At 39.1% G+C, this 18710-nt stretch overlaps 2 protein-coding genes across 5 annotated transcripts in view; one reads left to right on the top strand and one right to left on the bottom strand.

Moving 5' to 3' along the window:
• Positions 1–892: 892 nt before the first annotated feature.
• Positions 893–13393, bottom strand: LOC132141168 (WD repeat-containing protein 44-like). The gene is made up of 19 exons (XM_059550467.1): positions 13078–13393; positions 10572–10605; positions 9498–9521; positions 8303–8942; positions 8022–8155; positions 7830–7922; positions 6917–7053; positions 6203–6286; positions 5535–5793; positions 5280–5418; positions 4781–4845; positions 4540–4656; positions 4301–4423; positions 3379–3570; positions 3198–3299; positions 2930–3045; positions 2685–2812; positions 1700–1834; positions 893–1619 (listed from the first exon to the last, which is right to left on the bottom strand). Exons 1-19 carry the CDS (start codon positions 13152–13154, stop codon positions 1531–1533), a joined length of 2688 nt encoding a protein of 895 aa, XP_059406450.1. The 5' UTR covers positions 13155–13393; the 3' UTR covers positions 893–1530.
• A 1091-nt stretch (positions 13394–14484) lies between these two features.
• The window catches only part of LOC132141166 (kelch-like protein 13), a 75941-nt gene continuing 71715 nt past the window's right edge, over positions 14485–18710 (top strand). For 2 of the 4 annotated variants that reach the window (XM_059550462.1, XM_059550461.1), the window contains exon 1: positions 14485–14581. The gene's annotated coding sequence lies outside the window, so the exon portion shown is untranslated. The remainder of the gene's footprint in view (positions 14582–18710) is intronic. The other 2 variants (XM_059550464.1, XM_059550465.1) reach the window with 2 other exon arrangements.

Below are 18710 nucleotides of genomic sequence, written 5' to 3'. Positions count from 1 at the left end.
TTTAAATGCTTATGTAATAATCTCAGGTGTCTTGTTTATTATAAAGCATTGCGATTTAACTAGCAATTCTAATATGACAAAAGAGATGATACCATATGAAAACTTTTGTTTATGAATGAAATTTTTTCGAGATTGTTTCCCTGTAGCACTGTCGTCAATGCTGCAGGACGAAGACATGTTCACACAGGTGAGCAGGAATCCTGGAGATCTTTCTTCTGATCAGTAGAAACGGCCTTATAGTGTTAAACTGTTATTTGTTACAGTTTACAAAAATGTGATTGTCTATCACATGTAAACATGTAAAGTGTTCTCTGATCTAAAGTAATCTAAAATACAGTATTCTGAAAAAGGGACTTCATTTTTTTTTTTCAATTGCCATTGCTCTAAAAGAAAAACATTTAATATTACATGAAAAAATATTTCCTTTGCTCAGACATAGCAGTGAAAATACATGCAAAAAAAAAACCACGGAAAATCTTATATATCTATAAAATCTATCTCTCTCTCTATATATATATATATACACTGTATTTTCCGGACTATAAGTCATACTTTTTTTCATAGTTTGGCTGGTCCTGTGACTTATAGTCAGGTGCGACTTATTTATCAAAATTAATTTGACATGAACCGAGAGAAATGAACCAAGAGAAAACATTACCGTCTACAGCCGCGAGAGGGCGCTCTATGCTGCTCAGTGCTCCTGTAGTCTACACTGAGCAGCATAGAGCGCCCTCTCGCGGCTGTAGATGGTAATGTTTTCTCTTGGTTCTTGGTTCTAAATGAATGCGACTTATAGTCCAGTGCAACTTATGTTTTTTCCTCATCATGACGTATTTTTGGACTGATGCGACTTATACTCAGGTGCGACTTATAGTCCGAAAAATACGGGTATTTTTTATTTCTGGAATCATACACATAAAAAAAATCATGTTCAATTATTTTTTACAACATAAAATAACACTGACAAAGATTCTTAAATTGAAATGAGTTCAGTTAGTGCTCATGTTGGAAATGTGAGATTTTGTGTTTTCCAGAAACATTGACTTTGGGGTTAGAGTGTGTGGGAGGGAATTCAAGTCTGTGTGTGTGTGTTTGTGTGTGTGTTTAAAGGGCTCCCATATCCATTCTGTCTCCATACAGGCTTGCGGTTTCACTCATTCATTAAAATGGCATCATTGCTCTGCAAATTAAAGCCCTTTTTGAACATACAGTAACAATACAACAAAACCTCTTCAGATGATTTAAAAAGAAAGGAAGGTAAAGAAAGAGGCGTATAGCTGTAATGACATTTGTCCCTGCTTCTCAACCGTCTCCACCTTCCAACTTCCTGGGTCCCTGTTCTCTGCATATAAGGCGGGGCTTATAATCTCTGCCTCCCAGAGCACTCTCCAGCAGCTGATTGGTCAATGAATGGGGGCTCAGTTAGGTGTAAAGTGGCACTGATTTTTTTTTTAGCTCTGTCCAAAAGCTTAGAGGAGCTTTTAAAATCAATTCTATATACTTCCTGGTTGTCATATTGAGCACAAGCACTCAGTATTTCTTAACATTGACAAAAACTTTAATGGCTCCAGTGAAATCCGCAGACAGCAAAACTTCAGAGTGGTCTGTTTTTAGGGCCCCTGAGGAAAAGAAGATGAAGAATGGGTTACTTTTGTTCATTGCAGTTTTGTGATCTCACAATGCTATTTCCAGTCAGTACCTGATGGGATGGTCTCAGAGTCATCTGTGCTGTCACTCTTAAAGTCCGTGTCTGGTTTCTCTGTCCCAGCCTCCTGAGGCACGATGAGATCCGGATGTGGAGCAAAAATAGCTGAAGTAACCACGGCATTATGAGCTGCAAAGCAGAAAGCACATGTCATTTAAGACCCTAAAAGTACATGTGGTCATTTTTTGTTAGAACCTCACTACTGGGGAAAACATTTAATTTTGATAAATTTTTTTTTAAAGAAAACACCAACACTCCCACTCCAGGTTTGATGTGATTGTTTGAAGGGCCAACAAATTGATCAATATGACTGTAAAATAATACTAATAAAAATAATACTAATAATAATTAAATCAAATGAAAGTAATTTCAAATTAACAAATAAATCAATATTAAATGTCATTAAGTTTTAAATTATTGTATTGTTGAATATTAAAAATAAATAAACTCGTACAGGTTTGGTATGACCTAAGGGTGAGTAAATGACAAAACTTTCATTTTCGGGTGAACTATCCCTTCAGACCTTCTTTTTTGTTGACAACTGCTGGTTTTTAGGTGTGTATCGTTTCAAGTTTATGAAGATGATTGGTATGCGATGCGTTGCCAGATGCAAAGATGAATAAATGTGGAACAGCACTTGCTCCAGACCATGTTGCACAGAGATGGAAAGCAACACATCATGAGCTGCTCATTTGTAAAAGATGTGCTTTGCCCTGCACATATATTGAAATAAATTGCAGTGTTTCGATTTGATAATCAGACTAAGCCACATCACATTTACCTTTTGATTTGGACTAATCATGCAGTCCTAATGATCACGAGCACGTTTTGAACATGGTGGCTGTACGACCTTCAGTCAGTCAAACATTCCAGAAGTCTACTACTTGACAGACTGCCAAAACAAATACTTCCTGGAATATTTGTATCTGTTTAACTGCCGCTGCTCTCAGTATATGATTCATTTTTGTTCCATCATTACCTTTGATCCCTTCCCAGAAGTCATTGCGGTCTCTCCGTACAGAGGTGAATTTGCTCAGGTCGTGGTATGTGCTCCAGATGTACACATACTTGTCCTCCGAGCCGCTCACAATGAAAGAGTAATCGTGACTGCAAGAACAAGACGAGATCCTTGAGATTTACTCATATTTTCCAGCAATCAGTAGAAGTGTGAGATCAGAGATGGACATATCTGGGCTGTGAGTCTTTCAGACTTGCTCTTCTCACCTGAAGCTGGCTTTGATCTGACTGCTGCTGTTCACATAGCCTTTGTACTTCATAGACAGAGACAAATCTCTGAGGTCATACAGACGAATGCGAGAGTCGTTTGACGTCACCAAGATCTGCAGAGAAAAAGGAAGTTGGTATTAACTGAGACTAAAAGATGGTGTCAAGTTTGATCGCCTTGACATGAGTAAAAACATCATTCAAGTTATATTTCAGTAAATAAATAGGGGTTTAATTCTATCTGCAGTCTTTTTCCGTTTCCTCTTACCTTGTTCTCTCCTGGCAGCGGCTCAATACCGGTGATTTTGCGGCCCACACGATTCCTGCCTCTCGTGGAGCGGACATGGATTTGGGTGTGATATTTAAGGCGCTAAGCAGAGCATGATGAAAGGAGGAGTAAGTGATTATAATGGACTATTTAGGGTTGGATTGGAAGAAGAAATGCTCACCTCTGTGTCATAGAAAATGCAGCGTCCATCGTAGGTGCCAATAACGGCATATTTTCCATTCTGGCAGAAGTTAGCTGCTGTTATCAGACGCGTCTGTCCGTCCACCTCATTCCACAGTGCCACTTTCTTATCTGGAATATTCCATAACCGCAACTTTCCATCCAAAGAACCACTCAAAAAATACCTGTCATCCTGCGGGTTTTTAGAAAAAGCACAAACTTTCAAAACATAGTGGACACATACACTACCATTCAAATGAACGGGGTTTTAAAAAGAAATCAATTGTTTTATTTAGCAAGAACAAATTAAACTAATTATAACTGACAGTAAAGACATTTATAATATTTGATTTTAAAATAAAAGGTATTTATCTGAACTGTCTATTTATCAAAGGATTCTGAAGAAATTCCTCATGTTTCCTCATAAATATTAAGCAGCACAACATTCTTTAACATTGCAAATAAGAAGAAATAATTCTTAAGGCACTAAAATCGGCATATTAGAATGATATTTGGAGGATCATTTTCCAGAATGACCAGCGCAATCTATCAAAAGCAGTGCAAATTACCGCCTAATTTAAGACATGCTTATATAATGGCGCAAACACCAGTCATTTCACTAGCGCAAATATTAGTAAAACGCACTGCCTGATTCAGTTTAATACTCTCCTCCCATAAATTTTGCGTTTGAAAGGGAAACTCCTACAAATGTATATTCAATGAGTTCATGCGCAAAAATAGCTGTGTTCATGCCTTTTCAGAGCTAATTCTTCACTGCGCAGCTTCAGTAAATACTGATAGTACTATTTTAACGTCAAAAGACGTTTTGCACTAGCACAAGCTGTAAGTAAATCTGGCCTTATATCTGCTTTTTCCAACCCCAAAAAGTAGTGTATACCAGAGTACACGAGAAGCACACTTACCCTGGGATGAAATGCGATGGCTGTCACAAAGTCTATGTGCTGAAAACAGCAGAGACACTCCCTCCTAGAAATGTGCCACAAACGAACCGTCTTATCCATTGATGATGACAGCAAGAAGTAGTTCTACTCAGAAAAGAAGCGATATAATAATGTCCGGTTCGTCTTCATTATACTGTGAACTTCAAATGTTTTCCAAACTCAAGTGGTTCAGTAGAGCACTGATGACCATAAGCTCTCACCTTGGACCAGGACAGATCCAGCAGGTCAGCAGTGTGACCCTTGTACTTGCAGAACGGAACTTGCCGGAATGGCACATTTCTGTCCTCAGTGTCTGCATCTTCCACTGCAGCACCAAACTGAGCGAGAGAAAGCAGGAGAGACCAATATCATCCAGCTTTAAATCGTCACTTATAAGCATGAAATACAAAATGAAGAACAACTTCAGAATAAGCAACCTAAAATAAAATAAAAATCCCTTACCCCTCCTTCAGTATCTGATTTTGAGGAACAAAGACTCTCTTGTGAGGGAGATGGTGACACACGTCCTGTGAGATATAAGAGACACCAAAGAGATTTTATTTTTATTTATTTTTTTAAAAGGAAACCAAGCTCAAAAAAAGTAGATCTAGGTAGGTTTTAAAGCAGAGCTGGTTGATTTGCAGACGCTCAACATGGGCAGTAAAACAACAGCGCTGTGCTTTGAAAGTCATTCGCTTTTATTGATTTTCAGTGTTTGCTTCCTAGACAAAGATCAAGCTTAACCTTGGGCTAAACTACACAGTAAGTGGCGATTCAGCTTTTAAACGTAAATCTAGCTCTAGTAATTCATTTCATTATGAACAGGTCCATTCAACACATCTGACAAACACAGAGTGTTTTCAGATACTTTTTGCAGCCACAGTTTAAGAACTTCGTGAAAGCTACAGGATGTTAGGAATAGACAAAAGTCTCTATATACACAAGAGTGTGTTTGTGTTACCTTCTGTGTTATATTTTATTCTCATATTGTTGAAGTAGTCATAGGCATTTTTTAGGACCCAGATCCGAACCACATTATCCTGCCCTGCTGTAGCCAACAGCCGCCCACAATGAGAGAATTTCATTGTCCAGACGGCACCCTGAGAGAGACAGAGGGGAAGGAGAAGTGGTCAAATCACAGAAGAAAGAACTAACTACATCACAGATCACAAAACATGCTATAGTTTACATTAAAGGTCACACACGCTCTCCTCACCATGTGTTCTCCACTCAGGTCCTGCACTACTTTGATTTGGTCAAAGTCAAAGGGCCCTTTAAAGCTGTGAGCAGCTTTAAACTTGACCGGTCGGGTGTACGGCATCCCCTCATCATCACTGGAGGATGGGTCATCCTGGTCTGTGTGGAACACTTCATCCCGAACGCTTTTGACTTTATTTACAGCTTTCTCTCCATATTCCTCCGCCAAGTGCTTCGCCCTCTTCACAGACTTGCCCAGAAACTTTTTCAGCTGTGTACTGAGTGAATAGAGAACAACAGACTATGTCTAAAAAATAACCCTCGGAGGTCCTTCAAGATATATGCTTTTTATTTGGTCAGTTACACTACCATTCAAAAGTATTATTTTTTAAAGAAATCAATGCATCTGTAATGGCATATTATAATGATTTCTGAAGGATCGTGTGTCAAAATTCAATTTTGCCATTAGAGGAATAAATTGCATTTTAAAATAGAAAAAAAATAGTTATTTTAAATTCTAAAAATAATTTCACAATATTACTGTTTTACTGAATTTTTTTATCAAATACAAGTAGCCTTGGTGAGCATAAGAGACTTCTTTAAAAGAACACAAAAATGTAACTTTTGAACAGTAAAGTACAATCTATTTTCTATGACTATTGTTATAAATAAACATCCATCTCTTACGTTTTCTGTTTCAGTTTCCCTCCATCTGTGTCTATAAGTGCAGGCTGGGACTTTTCATCATCATCAGACTGCGCCGCATCATTTCTGCCAAGAAAAAAAAGGAAGTGTGAGATCCCACCCTAAAGCGTTCAGAGCTGCTGGCGTTCGAAATTAGGTTGCATTTAATCCTGATGTAAAATGAGAAATGAGAAACACTGTTCCAGGACCAGATCCAGCTACCCAACTGTTTCAGATTAACCACACGAACAGAAACTACAAAACTGTTATCAGCTCAGCATTATGAAGCACTTCTTGCCAAAATGTTCCACTTGTGTTCAAGTGGTTTCAAATCAGAAGAGAGCGGAAAAGGAGAAGGGATTACATGCCTTCGCCCTTCTAAAGAGAAAAACAGTCTGTAGGTTTCATTCTGGCTGATAAAATGAGGGCAGATGAGAGTGTAGCGAATCGGATTACTGATAGGATTTGAATCTGCTGCCTGAGGGCACCACCACATCAGCACAAGCAGAGTGTCAAAAAAGAAAAATGATCCTTGATATTACACATGAAAGATAAAATCAGTTTAGAAAAGCTCCAAAACTCTATGATGGATTGTGGATTATAGGGTACAGTAGTACATTTTAGCCGTTATGACATCTTGAAAATTTGTCCATGTTTTCATGGAGCAAACTTGTGTATCTACATCTTCGATTCAAGTGAACAGTTGGTGGTTCTTACGAGATATACTCCTTGGTTCTCCTCATGATGTGCAGTGTGAGCGGGTTGATTCCAGTCGGGAGTTTCTCTTCTGCCTGGATCAAAGGGATCTCCTCACCAGTGTCCAGATTCTTGATCATCACGCTTGCAAGAATCTCCTGCATAACAAAACACAAAGATTACTGCCTTGAGTAATAATCAATGTAAGAGATTCATTACATCACAAAGACATAAAACTGCAGAAGTGTAAAATAAAAATACAACAAAAAAGTGCCATGTAAAATACAACCAAGCAAATGAATGAAGGAAGGAACAGTCGCCCTCCTAATATGGTTATTACCCACATACCTGCTTTTCAGCTAATCTGTTACAACTATTAGGAAACCTGACCATATTAATATAGTCTTGCTAAAGTTTAGAATGTGTCCCTCCAACTTTTTAGTTCACAGAGTGCGGCAGGAATGCATCCTAAAACCCAGAAGCAAGTAAAGTTCCATCATCCTATTAAATGCCAATTTTATTCTAAAACATAAAATATATCAGACAGTAACAATCCCACTTGTGAGTCTTTATAAACGTATGCATTTTACTTTATTTGCATTTTATTTTACTTTAACTGCATGTTGTTGGTGATGTTAAATGTCATTAAGCCAAACTGTCCAACTTTTAGATTTCTAATAAAGACTGAAAGAGTTTTTGGAAGCTTAGTGGTGGTGTTGTTGACAGTCGAGTAGTTCATTTATAAGAGTCTTAAACCCACAGAGCTTTTTTCGCCAATAATCCAAAAGCTAATAGAAAAGTCCTTTTTATCGAGGGAAAGAGTGTGAACTTCTAGGTTGGCCTACAAAATACATCATTCCTGCAGCACTCTATTCTTATGATCGTCTTGCAAAATAGGTTCACGTGAATGCAAGTATGTGCACACAAACATTACCTCATCTGTAAGCTCTCTTCCTGAGTTAGACCTTGGTCTTTGCGGTCCAGCAGTCTCGCTTCCAGTAGGACTTGATGTTTGCTCATCATTTTCCTGCTTATACAAACGAACAGACATCAATGTACAATGTCAAATATTCATGTGGAATCTAAAATTTTATATGATTTGAAATGGCTGTAATTAAATGTGAACCTGTGCAGTGACCACTTTATCACCACTTGTGGCGCTAGCGAGGTCCAGTAGGTGCTGGAGTTCTTTAGCAATACATCGTGCTGTGGCGTTTGGGCTGACCAAACCACACAGCTCATCCGCTGGCTCTATGGAGACTGACCAATCATAGAGAATGTTATCGCTTTAGTCATTACTTAGTTAATATTTCACATTTCATTTTATACCAATAAGAAGTGTTAACTGCCATAGTCAGAGTGGCATTTTTACTTGTTAATAAACCAACAATATTTAAATACTCTTACTTTCTAGCCCTGCTGGTCGCATCACTTCCTGGGATTTTTTAGCTGAAAAGCTGGGCCGTGAGGGGGGAGGCGGCCTTGGAGGTGGAGCCCCAGTGGGCGGAGGTGGCCTTGAGGGTGGCGGCTTCTTGGTGCTAGCTACAATATCTGGCTCCACTGTAAACTGTCTGGGAGGTTTGGAAGGGCCAGGGCCATCTGCATCACTCATAGGGACCTGCTCAAGAATATCGATATCAGCCGTTTCTGCAGAAGGCAGGGAGGTGGGTTGCAATGGTTGACCCAAAGCGCTTGTAATGTCAGGAGGAGGTGGTATAGCCTGGTCATGACCAGCCACATCCGGTGCTCTGTCCTGAATGTCTTGTGATCTCACTTCCTTCGGCCTTACATCAGGCAACTGCTCAATGCAACCCAACTCATTTGGTGTTACATCAGGATCCTCTGGAAGCACCAAGGCGCCCTCAGGAACCAGGTTTTCTTTAACACTGCAACCTTCTGTTCCTGCCCTCTCCCCTTCAGATGTGGCAGCACAGGCCTCCTCTCCTCTCAACAGCTGATCTTCCACTCCACTTTTCTTACTCTCTTCAATAATACTGTCAATGATCTGGAAACAACAATCAGAAAGAGGGACAGTAAGAAAATTGTGCTTTAGCATTCACATAGAAACAAACAAAAGCTTTGTTTACACTAGGCATCTAAACTTACAGTGTTTCTTTACAACATCAATAATTTATATCTCGAGAGCTCAGGGTTCACATTTATTGATCAAGAAAACTTTGGCATCCAGACAACTTGAAATATGCACTCAGGAGGAGGCGAATTATCAGGAGAGTTTCAAACACATATAATCATTGATTTTTGTTTACTGGCACAAAATACTGAGTATGCTTTGATGCAAGGTTTTCCCGTTTCTTTAGAAATTTTATTTAACAAGCTACTTCTTTTTCTACCCTAATAAAGCATGATTACACAGCAAGTTGAGATTTAATATTTGCATTAAGCTTTTTTCTTGCTGGGTTGCCACTAACCCGTTGAAACAGACCACTTGAGAGAAATAACCTATTTTTTGGGCAGACATCCAAAAGCAAACATACACTAGAGAGCACAGAATGCTTCTGTTATGATTACTTTTAAGTGAAACAAAGAGAAAATGAAAAGAGAGAAACTAGATATAAGGAATAAAAAAGTGGCAAGTAAGTACTTGTACCACATTCTCTGCAGGACCCTACAGGCAATCAAAAGCAACAGATGAAAACACATCCAATTCTTAAATACAAACCATCCTGTCAGTTATTTTTACAACAAAAGTCAAGTATTTTTTTACAAAGTCAAATACAGTTCTAGAATTCTCAAAAAGTTCTTTAAACAGCAGTTGAGCCTTGGTTTGTTTGGCAGGATCTGTTTTATTTAAATGATTATACAGAACTACAGCAAGGCCTCAAATTCTACTATCAACCTCTGATCATCTTTCCATTCTGCACTCATGTGTCTAAAGAACTTCTATAAATGGTTAGAACCATCATCCAACAAAGACATATGCCTCAAACAAACCCAAACACTGGCCAACACAGAATCTGACTGGATGAACCCCCTCCCTATTTGCATGTTCATTTAAATGCATGTTTTGCGCACATTATTATTTCAGCTACCAATAAGGTTTTAGTGCCACTAATTTCATTTAAAGGGGTCATCGGATACCCATTTTCCACAAGTTGATATGATTCTTAAGGGTCTTAATGAAAAGTCTATAACATGCTTTGGTTAAAATTTATCAATGGTACTGTAATAAAACACCCTTTTTACCCTGTCAAAATCAGTTCTGTTTTCAGCAAGCCATTTGAGTTCATGTTCCTTTAAATGCTAATGAGCTCTGCTCATCCTGCCCCCTCTCCTGTGGGTAATGAGCAATACTGTTTACTTTAGCTGCATTTAGCTACGAAACTTGCTAACTAGCACATTATTGGGAAAGGCGATTTGCATAGATTCATAAGAAAACCCTTTTACTCACTTCTTCTGTTTGTGAAGCTGAATCATGAATGATTTGTGTGAACATAGAAGCATTTAGGCAGATCAGGGGTGCATTTCCTTCAAAAGCAAAATTTGAAATCAGATGACCCCTTTAACAAAATTTACCAATGCAGTCTGGAACCACCCATGGGCAAATGCTCCTAAATTACTTTCTATTTGCGAAGTAAATTCTCACTATTTTTTAATCACATTTTCACTTTGTAGAGCACAGGTAGAAACATTTATGTAAATAACTGGAAACTCTTACCCCAGGCAGAGGAAGTTCAAACTTTGCCAGTGACCTATAAGGGGTAAAATAACAAATAATTAATTAATAACACAGGTCACCAGGGCACACACAGCTACATTTTGACACATAGGCCTATGCTCACATATTTGATAAAAAAAACATGTGGATTTTGAGTCTTCATTTGCTTCAGCACTGTTACATTTACATTTAGTCATTTTGCAGACACTTTTATCCAAAGCGACTTACAATTGGGGGATAGATAAAGCAAATCTTCTTAAAGAGGCAAACAGACACAGGAAGTGCTGGTAATACCAAGTTTTAGACATTGTTCACATAAGTACGAGCTAGAAAAAGAAGGAATAAATAAAGAGAAATTTTTTTTTGAAGCCAAGTAGTTTAGAAAGAGATGAGTTTTCAGCTGTCGCTTGAAAATTGTCAGGGATTCAGCATTCCAGATAGGGGTGGGAAGATCATTCCACCAGCCAGGAATGGTGAAAGAGAATGTTCTGGAAAGTGATTTTGAGCCTCTCTGTGATGGTACCATGAGGCGTTGCTCACTAGCGGATCTCAGACTTCTGGAGGGGATGTAAATTCATAATAGTGAGTGAAAGTAGGCGGGTGCTGAGTCTGTGGCTGTTCTATATGCAAGCATCAATGTCTTGAACTTCATGTGAGCCGCAACCGGTAGCCAGTGCAAGGAGATAAAGAGAGATATAACATGGGCTCTGGAAGAGAGAGGACAAATATAGTCTAGACAAGAGGTTAAAGTAGAGCATAAAGTGTAATCTGCTGCATTCACATCCACAGATGAGATATGGGTAGGTGAGGGAAGAGAGGAAGATACTACGGAGGAAAGATGGGAGGGGGAATGAAAGCGAATGTTTCATCTAAAAGTAACCAGTATGGGGGGTGGGGGCACACAGGTAGCAAAATGTAGTTTAAATTTAATGAAGAAATGGTCCGAGATATGTAGGGGTTTTACCAGAATATTGTCTGCAATACAATTGCGTGTGTAAATTAAGTCAAGATGGTTCTCTGATTTGCACGTGCTTGTAGTGGTAAGTCGTCTGAGATCAAATGAAGCAAGGAGTGAATGGAAGTCTGTAGCATAAGTCATCCAGATGAATGTTGAAGTCGTCAAAGACTAAAAGTGGACAGCCTTCCTCAGGGAATGAGGACAGCAGGCCATCCAGCTCCTCTAGGAAGGTGCCTAGAATTTGCCCAGGAGGGCGGTAAATTACCACAACCTGGAGTTTTATAGGAGCTGTTAAAGTGATCACACTGTTAATAGTCAAGAGAAGTCTAATTAGTCAACGTCAATAAAGTTGTGTGTACATAAACAGTCAGTGGGTGTGAGGGCTCCTCCCAGCACTGAGTTTACATGAGGTCTGCGCCTAATTAAAACTAGACGGCATTCATGAACAGACAAGCCCCTCAATCTCATTCATAACACACCCTTTATCCAGCATCTCTAAGCATGAGCCCAGCAACCAAACACAAACTTTTAAATTAGCCTTCAACAATCACAGATGACACTGCCATAACCTTCCTCCAACACTGTCACAGATCTTCTCACACACACCTTTGACCCCAGTCATGCTGGGATAACAAGAACGGGTGGATTTTTCTATACTTAACAACGAGTAGGCTCGTTCTTCTTAAAAGAGCAATTATTTTTCTGAAGCTTCAAGTCTTCATGTCTTCGTTCACACTGAGAATCTGAGTCATCCAGGCTCTTTTTCTGAAAATAGCGGTCATGTTTGTGACTAAAACACTGCCTGTCAAAAATGTCTCGGTCTAAATACATGATTTACAAACTGTAAGACAGTAATTTTACATACTGTTTGAATTAGTAGAGAATAGTACTTGAATACAGTGGGGAAATTGCATAACAACTTGTGCTGGAAATGGCTGAGATTCACTAGGGGCACATATTTCAAATTTTTAAACCACAGACTCAGAAAATCCCACTATATTGATGTAGGACATTTGCATAGTGTTTGGAGGCTATTTCATGGATACAAGAAGTACTGTTTTGAAGTGGACTCCATCCCCCACATTTCCAAACCTGATATGCTTAGATTATTCCAAACATCGACCTTAATGACTTTCTTTTCTCAAAGTAACATACTAAGAAAGATCTTTTTAGGATTTTAAAGGCTTTAAACCAATTTGGTTCAAGTGACAACACCAAAACAACATAACAGCAACATCATCTGAACGTTACGTGTCAAGGCGAGACTGTGGCTATGGTTCAAAACCCCTCAGCTGACTCGAATAGCCAAAAAAGACTGTCTAGGTCCCACTAGAGAGCTCACTAATGCAAAAGTCATATGACTTAATGTATGCACATAATAAACGGTATATGGCTGTACAGAAGCAGTAAATCTATAAACCAGGATTGGAGCAACTGTTGACAGCTGTGACAGGCGCAGGTTCATTCTCCATTCACATGATGGACATCAGACATCAACCTGATGCATTAAGAATAATATGCATTTTGTTATATTGAAATGAGACTCACGCATGAGGTGAGGGAATGAAGTTAACATCCTCCGCCGCATCGTAAAACTCCTCCGTGTCGCTGGTGTCCGACGCCATTGAGCCCGGGCTGCATACAGAGGCCGCCGCCACTGCTGCTGTTTCAGCAAACGAGGAAAAATTCCCAGAGCTTTTGAACCAGAAAATGGCAAAATTAACGTCTGAAAAGTATCTGGATTTGCTCCTGGCGCGCGTCTATGACATAAGTGCTGGGAGCGGCAGCTCCGCTCATCTGAAAGTACGATAACTCCAGTAGACACACGGCCTAAATTACACGATCACAGCGGGGTTACGTTTTATTTATTCAGTGATCCTAACATATCGGGAAGATCCACTACCGGGATTTATGATCGAAAACAAACCGAGAGGAGTAAGAGAAACGGCGACAGGTTTTCTCGCGTCCACTGAAGTCTATCTCGCGGTGTTTGGAGGCATGAGCCATGGACAGCTGATCTGTAGTTCCAATGAATCCGATCAAGGAGAAAGAGGGGCGGATGGGATGGATGGGATGGATTGGATGGGATAGATAGATAGATAGATAGATAGATAGATAGATAGATAGATAGATAGATAGATAGATAGATAGATAGATAGATAGATAGATAGATAGATAGATAGATAGATAGATAGATAGATAGATAGATAGATAGATAGATAGTTCTCTAACTAGTTCTCCCCATGAATATATACCCTTATGAAAATTAAACATGGTTTTATTACAAATAACAAAAACCAATGGTTATGATAGTTAAACAATGGTTGGTAACCACAAATTAACAATGGTTTTGCCACACTAACCATAGTTTATCCATGTTATTTGTAGTAAAACTGTGTTTATACAAATGGTAATCCATACACACACACACACACACACACACACAAAGAAAAACATGGTTAGTAAACTTTTACTACAACAAAACCATTTTTAATTTTCTGGAATGGCGTTTAGAAGAAAATAAGAAGACAGACAGACAGACAGACAGACAGATAGTCTTTGTAAATGTATAACGTTAGTGCATTAATTTCACAACATTCTCAACATTCTCAATTATCTCAATATATTAGTTATGACATTATCTCATCTTGAATTGCTTATGCCAGGTGTTATAATAATGCTTTTATAAATCCCAAAGTTAAGCTGTAGTACAATCTCCTACGGTAATCAAAGTAAACAATACAGTGATGTCATGGCGAACAGTTCTTCACATACATTGGTATTTATACAGTACCGTCCAATAACATCCCGACTGTGGAAGAATCAACCAATCACTGCGCGTATCCCTGCGCCGTGTACTTCTTTTAGTAACGGAAGTTTTTAGTGTCAAAAATTGATTTACACAAACGTAAACCTATCAGCAAGGCGTACGTCACATATTCCCTTGAGCCACAGCCAATGAAAAATAAGAGAGGAGGGGCTTTGTGAGGTCCATGAGTAGAGTGGATTTGGGGGTCTAAGAAGAAAACAAGGGTAAATTCCTGAGGTTGTGGTAAGTCGAAACGGCTTTTAAAAGTTTATTTGTTTAATATTATATCTGGCAAACTGGCATATCGGTGGCATATACGTAAAGATACACATCATTCAATAAGAAAAGTAGCTTGTTTGACAGCTGAAGCTAACGTTAAATGTTGCCGCAGCAGCAGAAGCGAAGCTGCGAATTGGGAGCCATGCTTCAGGTTTGGTCCTTTATTCATAAGAGTTGAGCTGAGCTTTCAAAAACGGACTAAACCAGAAGCAGGGCTACAGTCACAGCTCCGGTTCTGCCGCTAGACTGGGGTCCGCGCGGGCGTTAGGCGGGTTCTGTGTGTGCTTCGTGTGTTCGTTCCCACATAAACACGAGCAGACATGTCGCTAAGAGTGGCTTCCACAACCCCGAACTCTGTGTCTAAACTAACGACGAGTACTACAAACACAACGCCCTGGCCTGACAAAACGAAGTGCTGCTACCAAACGGATGCCTTGTTTTTGTTCATTTAGGGCTGCTATGATTATCTACTAGTTGTTTCGGCTGGACTTCTGCTGTTCTGTTGGTGACCAGAGCTGTTTTCCTTTTGTTTGTGTTTAGCCTCACTTTCTAATACTCATTTCTTTGGTGCTGTTGTTGTAAATTAATTTGGTAAAATATATATTTTTTTATTAAAATATAACCTGTTTGATTCCGTATGTTAAAAGTTATCAGATATCAGCCAACCTGAGTAATTAAGGACAATCTAACCAAATAACTCTTGCTAAGTTGTTAACCCTGTTATCAAACAGCGTTTGAGGACCTCTAAATTAATTTTCTTAGCTACCAGATACTTGCTCCGGCTGTCAGAGTGTGACAAAAGTTGCACAATTATCAAGAGCGTGATCCAGAGCAGCTGGGGGCTGTAAGGGCCATCATGTGCTCATATGCCATGACAACAGTAACATAACACTAATAGCTCAAAACAAGCCCTTCTACCAAGGGCCTCTGGCTGAAACCTTAATTTAGCATATGTTCTGTGTATTGTCCTGGCCGTGTCATTTGTTGCTTTTAATTCTTAAGGAATTCTTAAATTTGACGTGACTTCAAGGCACTTATTTTATATATATATATATATATTAGTTTTAAACTAAAGCCATTCAATGGAGTATATTATTTATATTTGCCTCAGATGTGAACATCTAGCTAGTAACAGAACTATGAATACTCGTTTATGGGTCCTGTGACTACAGTTCCACTTTGCTAGACAGGGGGAGAGGCACGGTTGTTAAGATAGAGTTACACTACAAATTCCCTGATGTAATTTCTATTTTTATTTATTATTTCTATTTTTATTTATTTTACATCTTATTTTGAATCCTGCTGTGTTTTTATTACTGAAATAATGAATGTCTGTTTTTATCGTATACTAAAAAAATTATAATTAAGCCTTTTTTTATAATATGTACTTTACATATTCAAAGACTTCATCTTCTCTTTCTGGTTTCTCTTATTAGGATCCAAAAAAAAAGAGGAGAAAAAATTGTAATGGTTGTGAAAAGATTCTCTTTTTATGAAGTGGGTAGTCCAACCTGAAATTTCTGAAGATGAGGCTGATATGTGGTGGGCTGTGGTTTAGCACACAGTGTAGTAATGTGTCAGAAACACACATTTTGCAACTGCACACTTTTTACGAGATGATTCAACACTTTTATCCTATTTTAATAGTTGTATGACCTATTCAAGGTTGTATGTTCCATTTATGGAGACAGTTTACTAGTCATGTCGAACTTTGTCAATGGCTAAAATGACAGCTTTGTATGCACTGGTATAGATTTTACATATTGAATTTGACAGGGGTTATAAGGGGTCTGATGCCGTCATTGCTGTGTTTAATCCAGCATTGATTTCCAGCCTCACATTCAGTTCTGAGTGATGGCATGAACAATGCAGTATCACATTACAGACAAAGAATAGCTTCTAGTTTAGAGAAGGGAAGTTGGTCTAGGTGGCCATAATAAAATGCACCGCAAGGTTGTTATACGTCCCTTTTACACAGGTTATTGATTCTGGAAAATTGCCAATGTGCCTTCTGTGTGAATGCAAACACGACCCAGGATTAATCCCGGGAATATCCCGGGTTGGGGACCTAGTAACATTGCCAGGATCAGTCCCGGGAACGAGCACTGTGTGAACAAAAGCCAAGACCAATGCATTGAAAGGTGTTTCGTAGTGATGACGCACGTTATCATGCAACTCTTTTACCAGAAGGCAGATCAACGATCACGATGAAGAAATTGCTGTGTGAAAGAGGCACTAATTAACTAAAATAAATTAAAACTAAACTAAAACCATTAAAGGTGCCATCTGTCATATCTGGCAAAAAAATCAAGTCATACTCCACATTCCATACCAGATGGGGGCAGTATGCCTCACATCATAGTCTCTATGCTCCGCCCCTACCTTCACAACAACACTAGAGCATAGCCGAAGCCTATAAGACAGCGGTTCTCAATTGCAGTCCTCGCGCCCCACTGCTCTGCACATTTTGAACGTTTCTCTTAGCGCTTCAGACATTTGTTCTATTCGAACATAAGTGCCCTGCGAAGTGGTCATCACAGGATATTCAGCCATGATTCCAGTTCGAAGTGAACGTAGCTATATGTTCCAATCAAAGTGCATTGAAGTGTGCAAGACGTGAATTTAAATTGTATTGATTTACAGAGGTATATGATGTCACAGTTGTCCATGTTTAAAGACGCTGCACAGCACAAATCAGTGAATTAATGTTTCGATGTGAGGTAAACTTCAACAGATTTCCCCTGCTCAGAGAGTAGGGAGCAATGAACATTTGAAAAACAGTTCATGCACGGAGTTCATTTCTAACGAACTGATTATCTGAATCAGGTGTGTTAAAGAGAAACGTGCAAAATATGCAGAGCAGTGGGGCGCAAGGACTGGAATTGAGAACCGCTGCTATAAGAGGACGTTTTGCCTCCAGAGGAACGTTGGGTGATGTCAAGTGATTTTGAAACATGACATCTTCAAGCTACTCCCCTTCACCTTTACCAGTGAATATGTTCATATTCATTTTGTTCATATTACATTGAGTTGTATATACACATTATTGGAATTAAATTAATTTGACAGACAGCATTCTGTCAACATCATTGGTCAACATCAGACAGCTGATGTTGACCAAGCTAGCGCCAACCAACAAAACCAGAGCTGCCAACTCTCAAGCATTCACCGTGAGACACACGCAATTGACTCTTTTCACACGCTTTCACGCCACACATCAATTTTCTCACGTACAGAAAAACCACGAAGCAAAGAGGACACGACAACAGACTAGACAGAGCAGGTTACTTATGATATAAAAATATGGGTAAGTTATAGCTAGCTAATTATCAAACGCAGCTACGGTTAGCCATCGCTAACATTAGCACGTTTATAGAACAGCCTTCGATACATTTCTATGTTATAACTTCCCGAAAAAAAATACACAAACATATAAAACAAACTTCTAGCGAAATACTAACAGCATCTAACTTACCAATCCAAAAGAAATGTTGCAAGTTCGGTGTCGAACCTCATTTCTTTCAGGTCCATCAGTTGTCTCTAGCGATTGAAAGCAGTGCCGATGTTTACTCTGGTTCGGCTCCTTTTCTTATCGGATTTGATTTGTGTTTCCGAGCGCGGTTGTTTCCCTGTAGCGGGTGGTGGTCTCTTGCCAAGGGCTTCAAGCATCCTTCCGCTTGATTGACATCAGGTTAGATTACGCCCACAAGCCGTGCGAGTTATTCATGTATTGCAGGTTGGCTGGTGGTTATGTTGCCCGCATACCGCCTCCCATGGCCGAAACTGGTATTACGACACCTGTCGGGCCGGGGCTAGTAATGCTACTGCTAATTAAGGTTGATATCTCTGCAGCACTATAACTTAAATTTTTTTTAATGACATCATTGCCCTTATTTCTTCTCATACTTTTGATGCGTGTAGGTAATTTTTTGAATATTTTTAGCTCAATTTTTGCACATGGCACCTTTAAAATTACTTGAAATAAAATAAATGTTAAGTTCTTTGCATGCTGAATCTGAAATTTTTGTACATTAAAAAATAAATAAGATCTTACATTGTGTTAATCACGTTTACACACTGCCTCCGAAACTTT

Source organism: Carassius carassius, chromosome 5 (genome assembly GCF_963082965.1).
Source record: "Carassius carassius chromosome 5, fCarCar2.1, whole genome shotgun sequence".
Classification (NCBI taxonomy): domain Eukaryota; kingdom Metazoa; phylum Chordata; class Actinopteri; order Cypriniformes; family Cyprinidae; genus Carassius; species Carassius carassius.
This window is presented reverse-complemented; position numbering and strand designations above follow the sequence as displayed.

Coding starts and splice junctions, on each gene's coding strand:
- LOC132141168 (XM_059550467.1), bottom strand. CDS start 13,154: ATGGCGTCGGACACCAGCGACACGGAGGAGTTTTACGATGCGGCGGAG. Junction 6,287..6,916: donor AGAACCAAGGAGTATATCTC/GTAAGAACCACC, acceptor TTTTCTTGGCAG/AAATGATGCGGCGCAGTCTG. Junction 3,046..3,197: donor CGCTGCCAGGAGAGAACAAG/GTAAGAGGAAAC, acceptor TTTTCTCTGCAG/ATCTTGGTGACGTCAAACGA.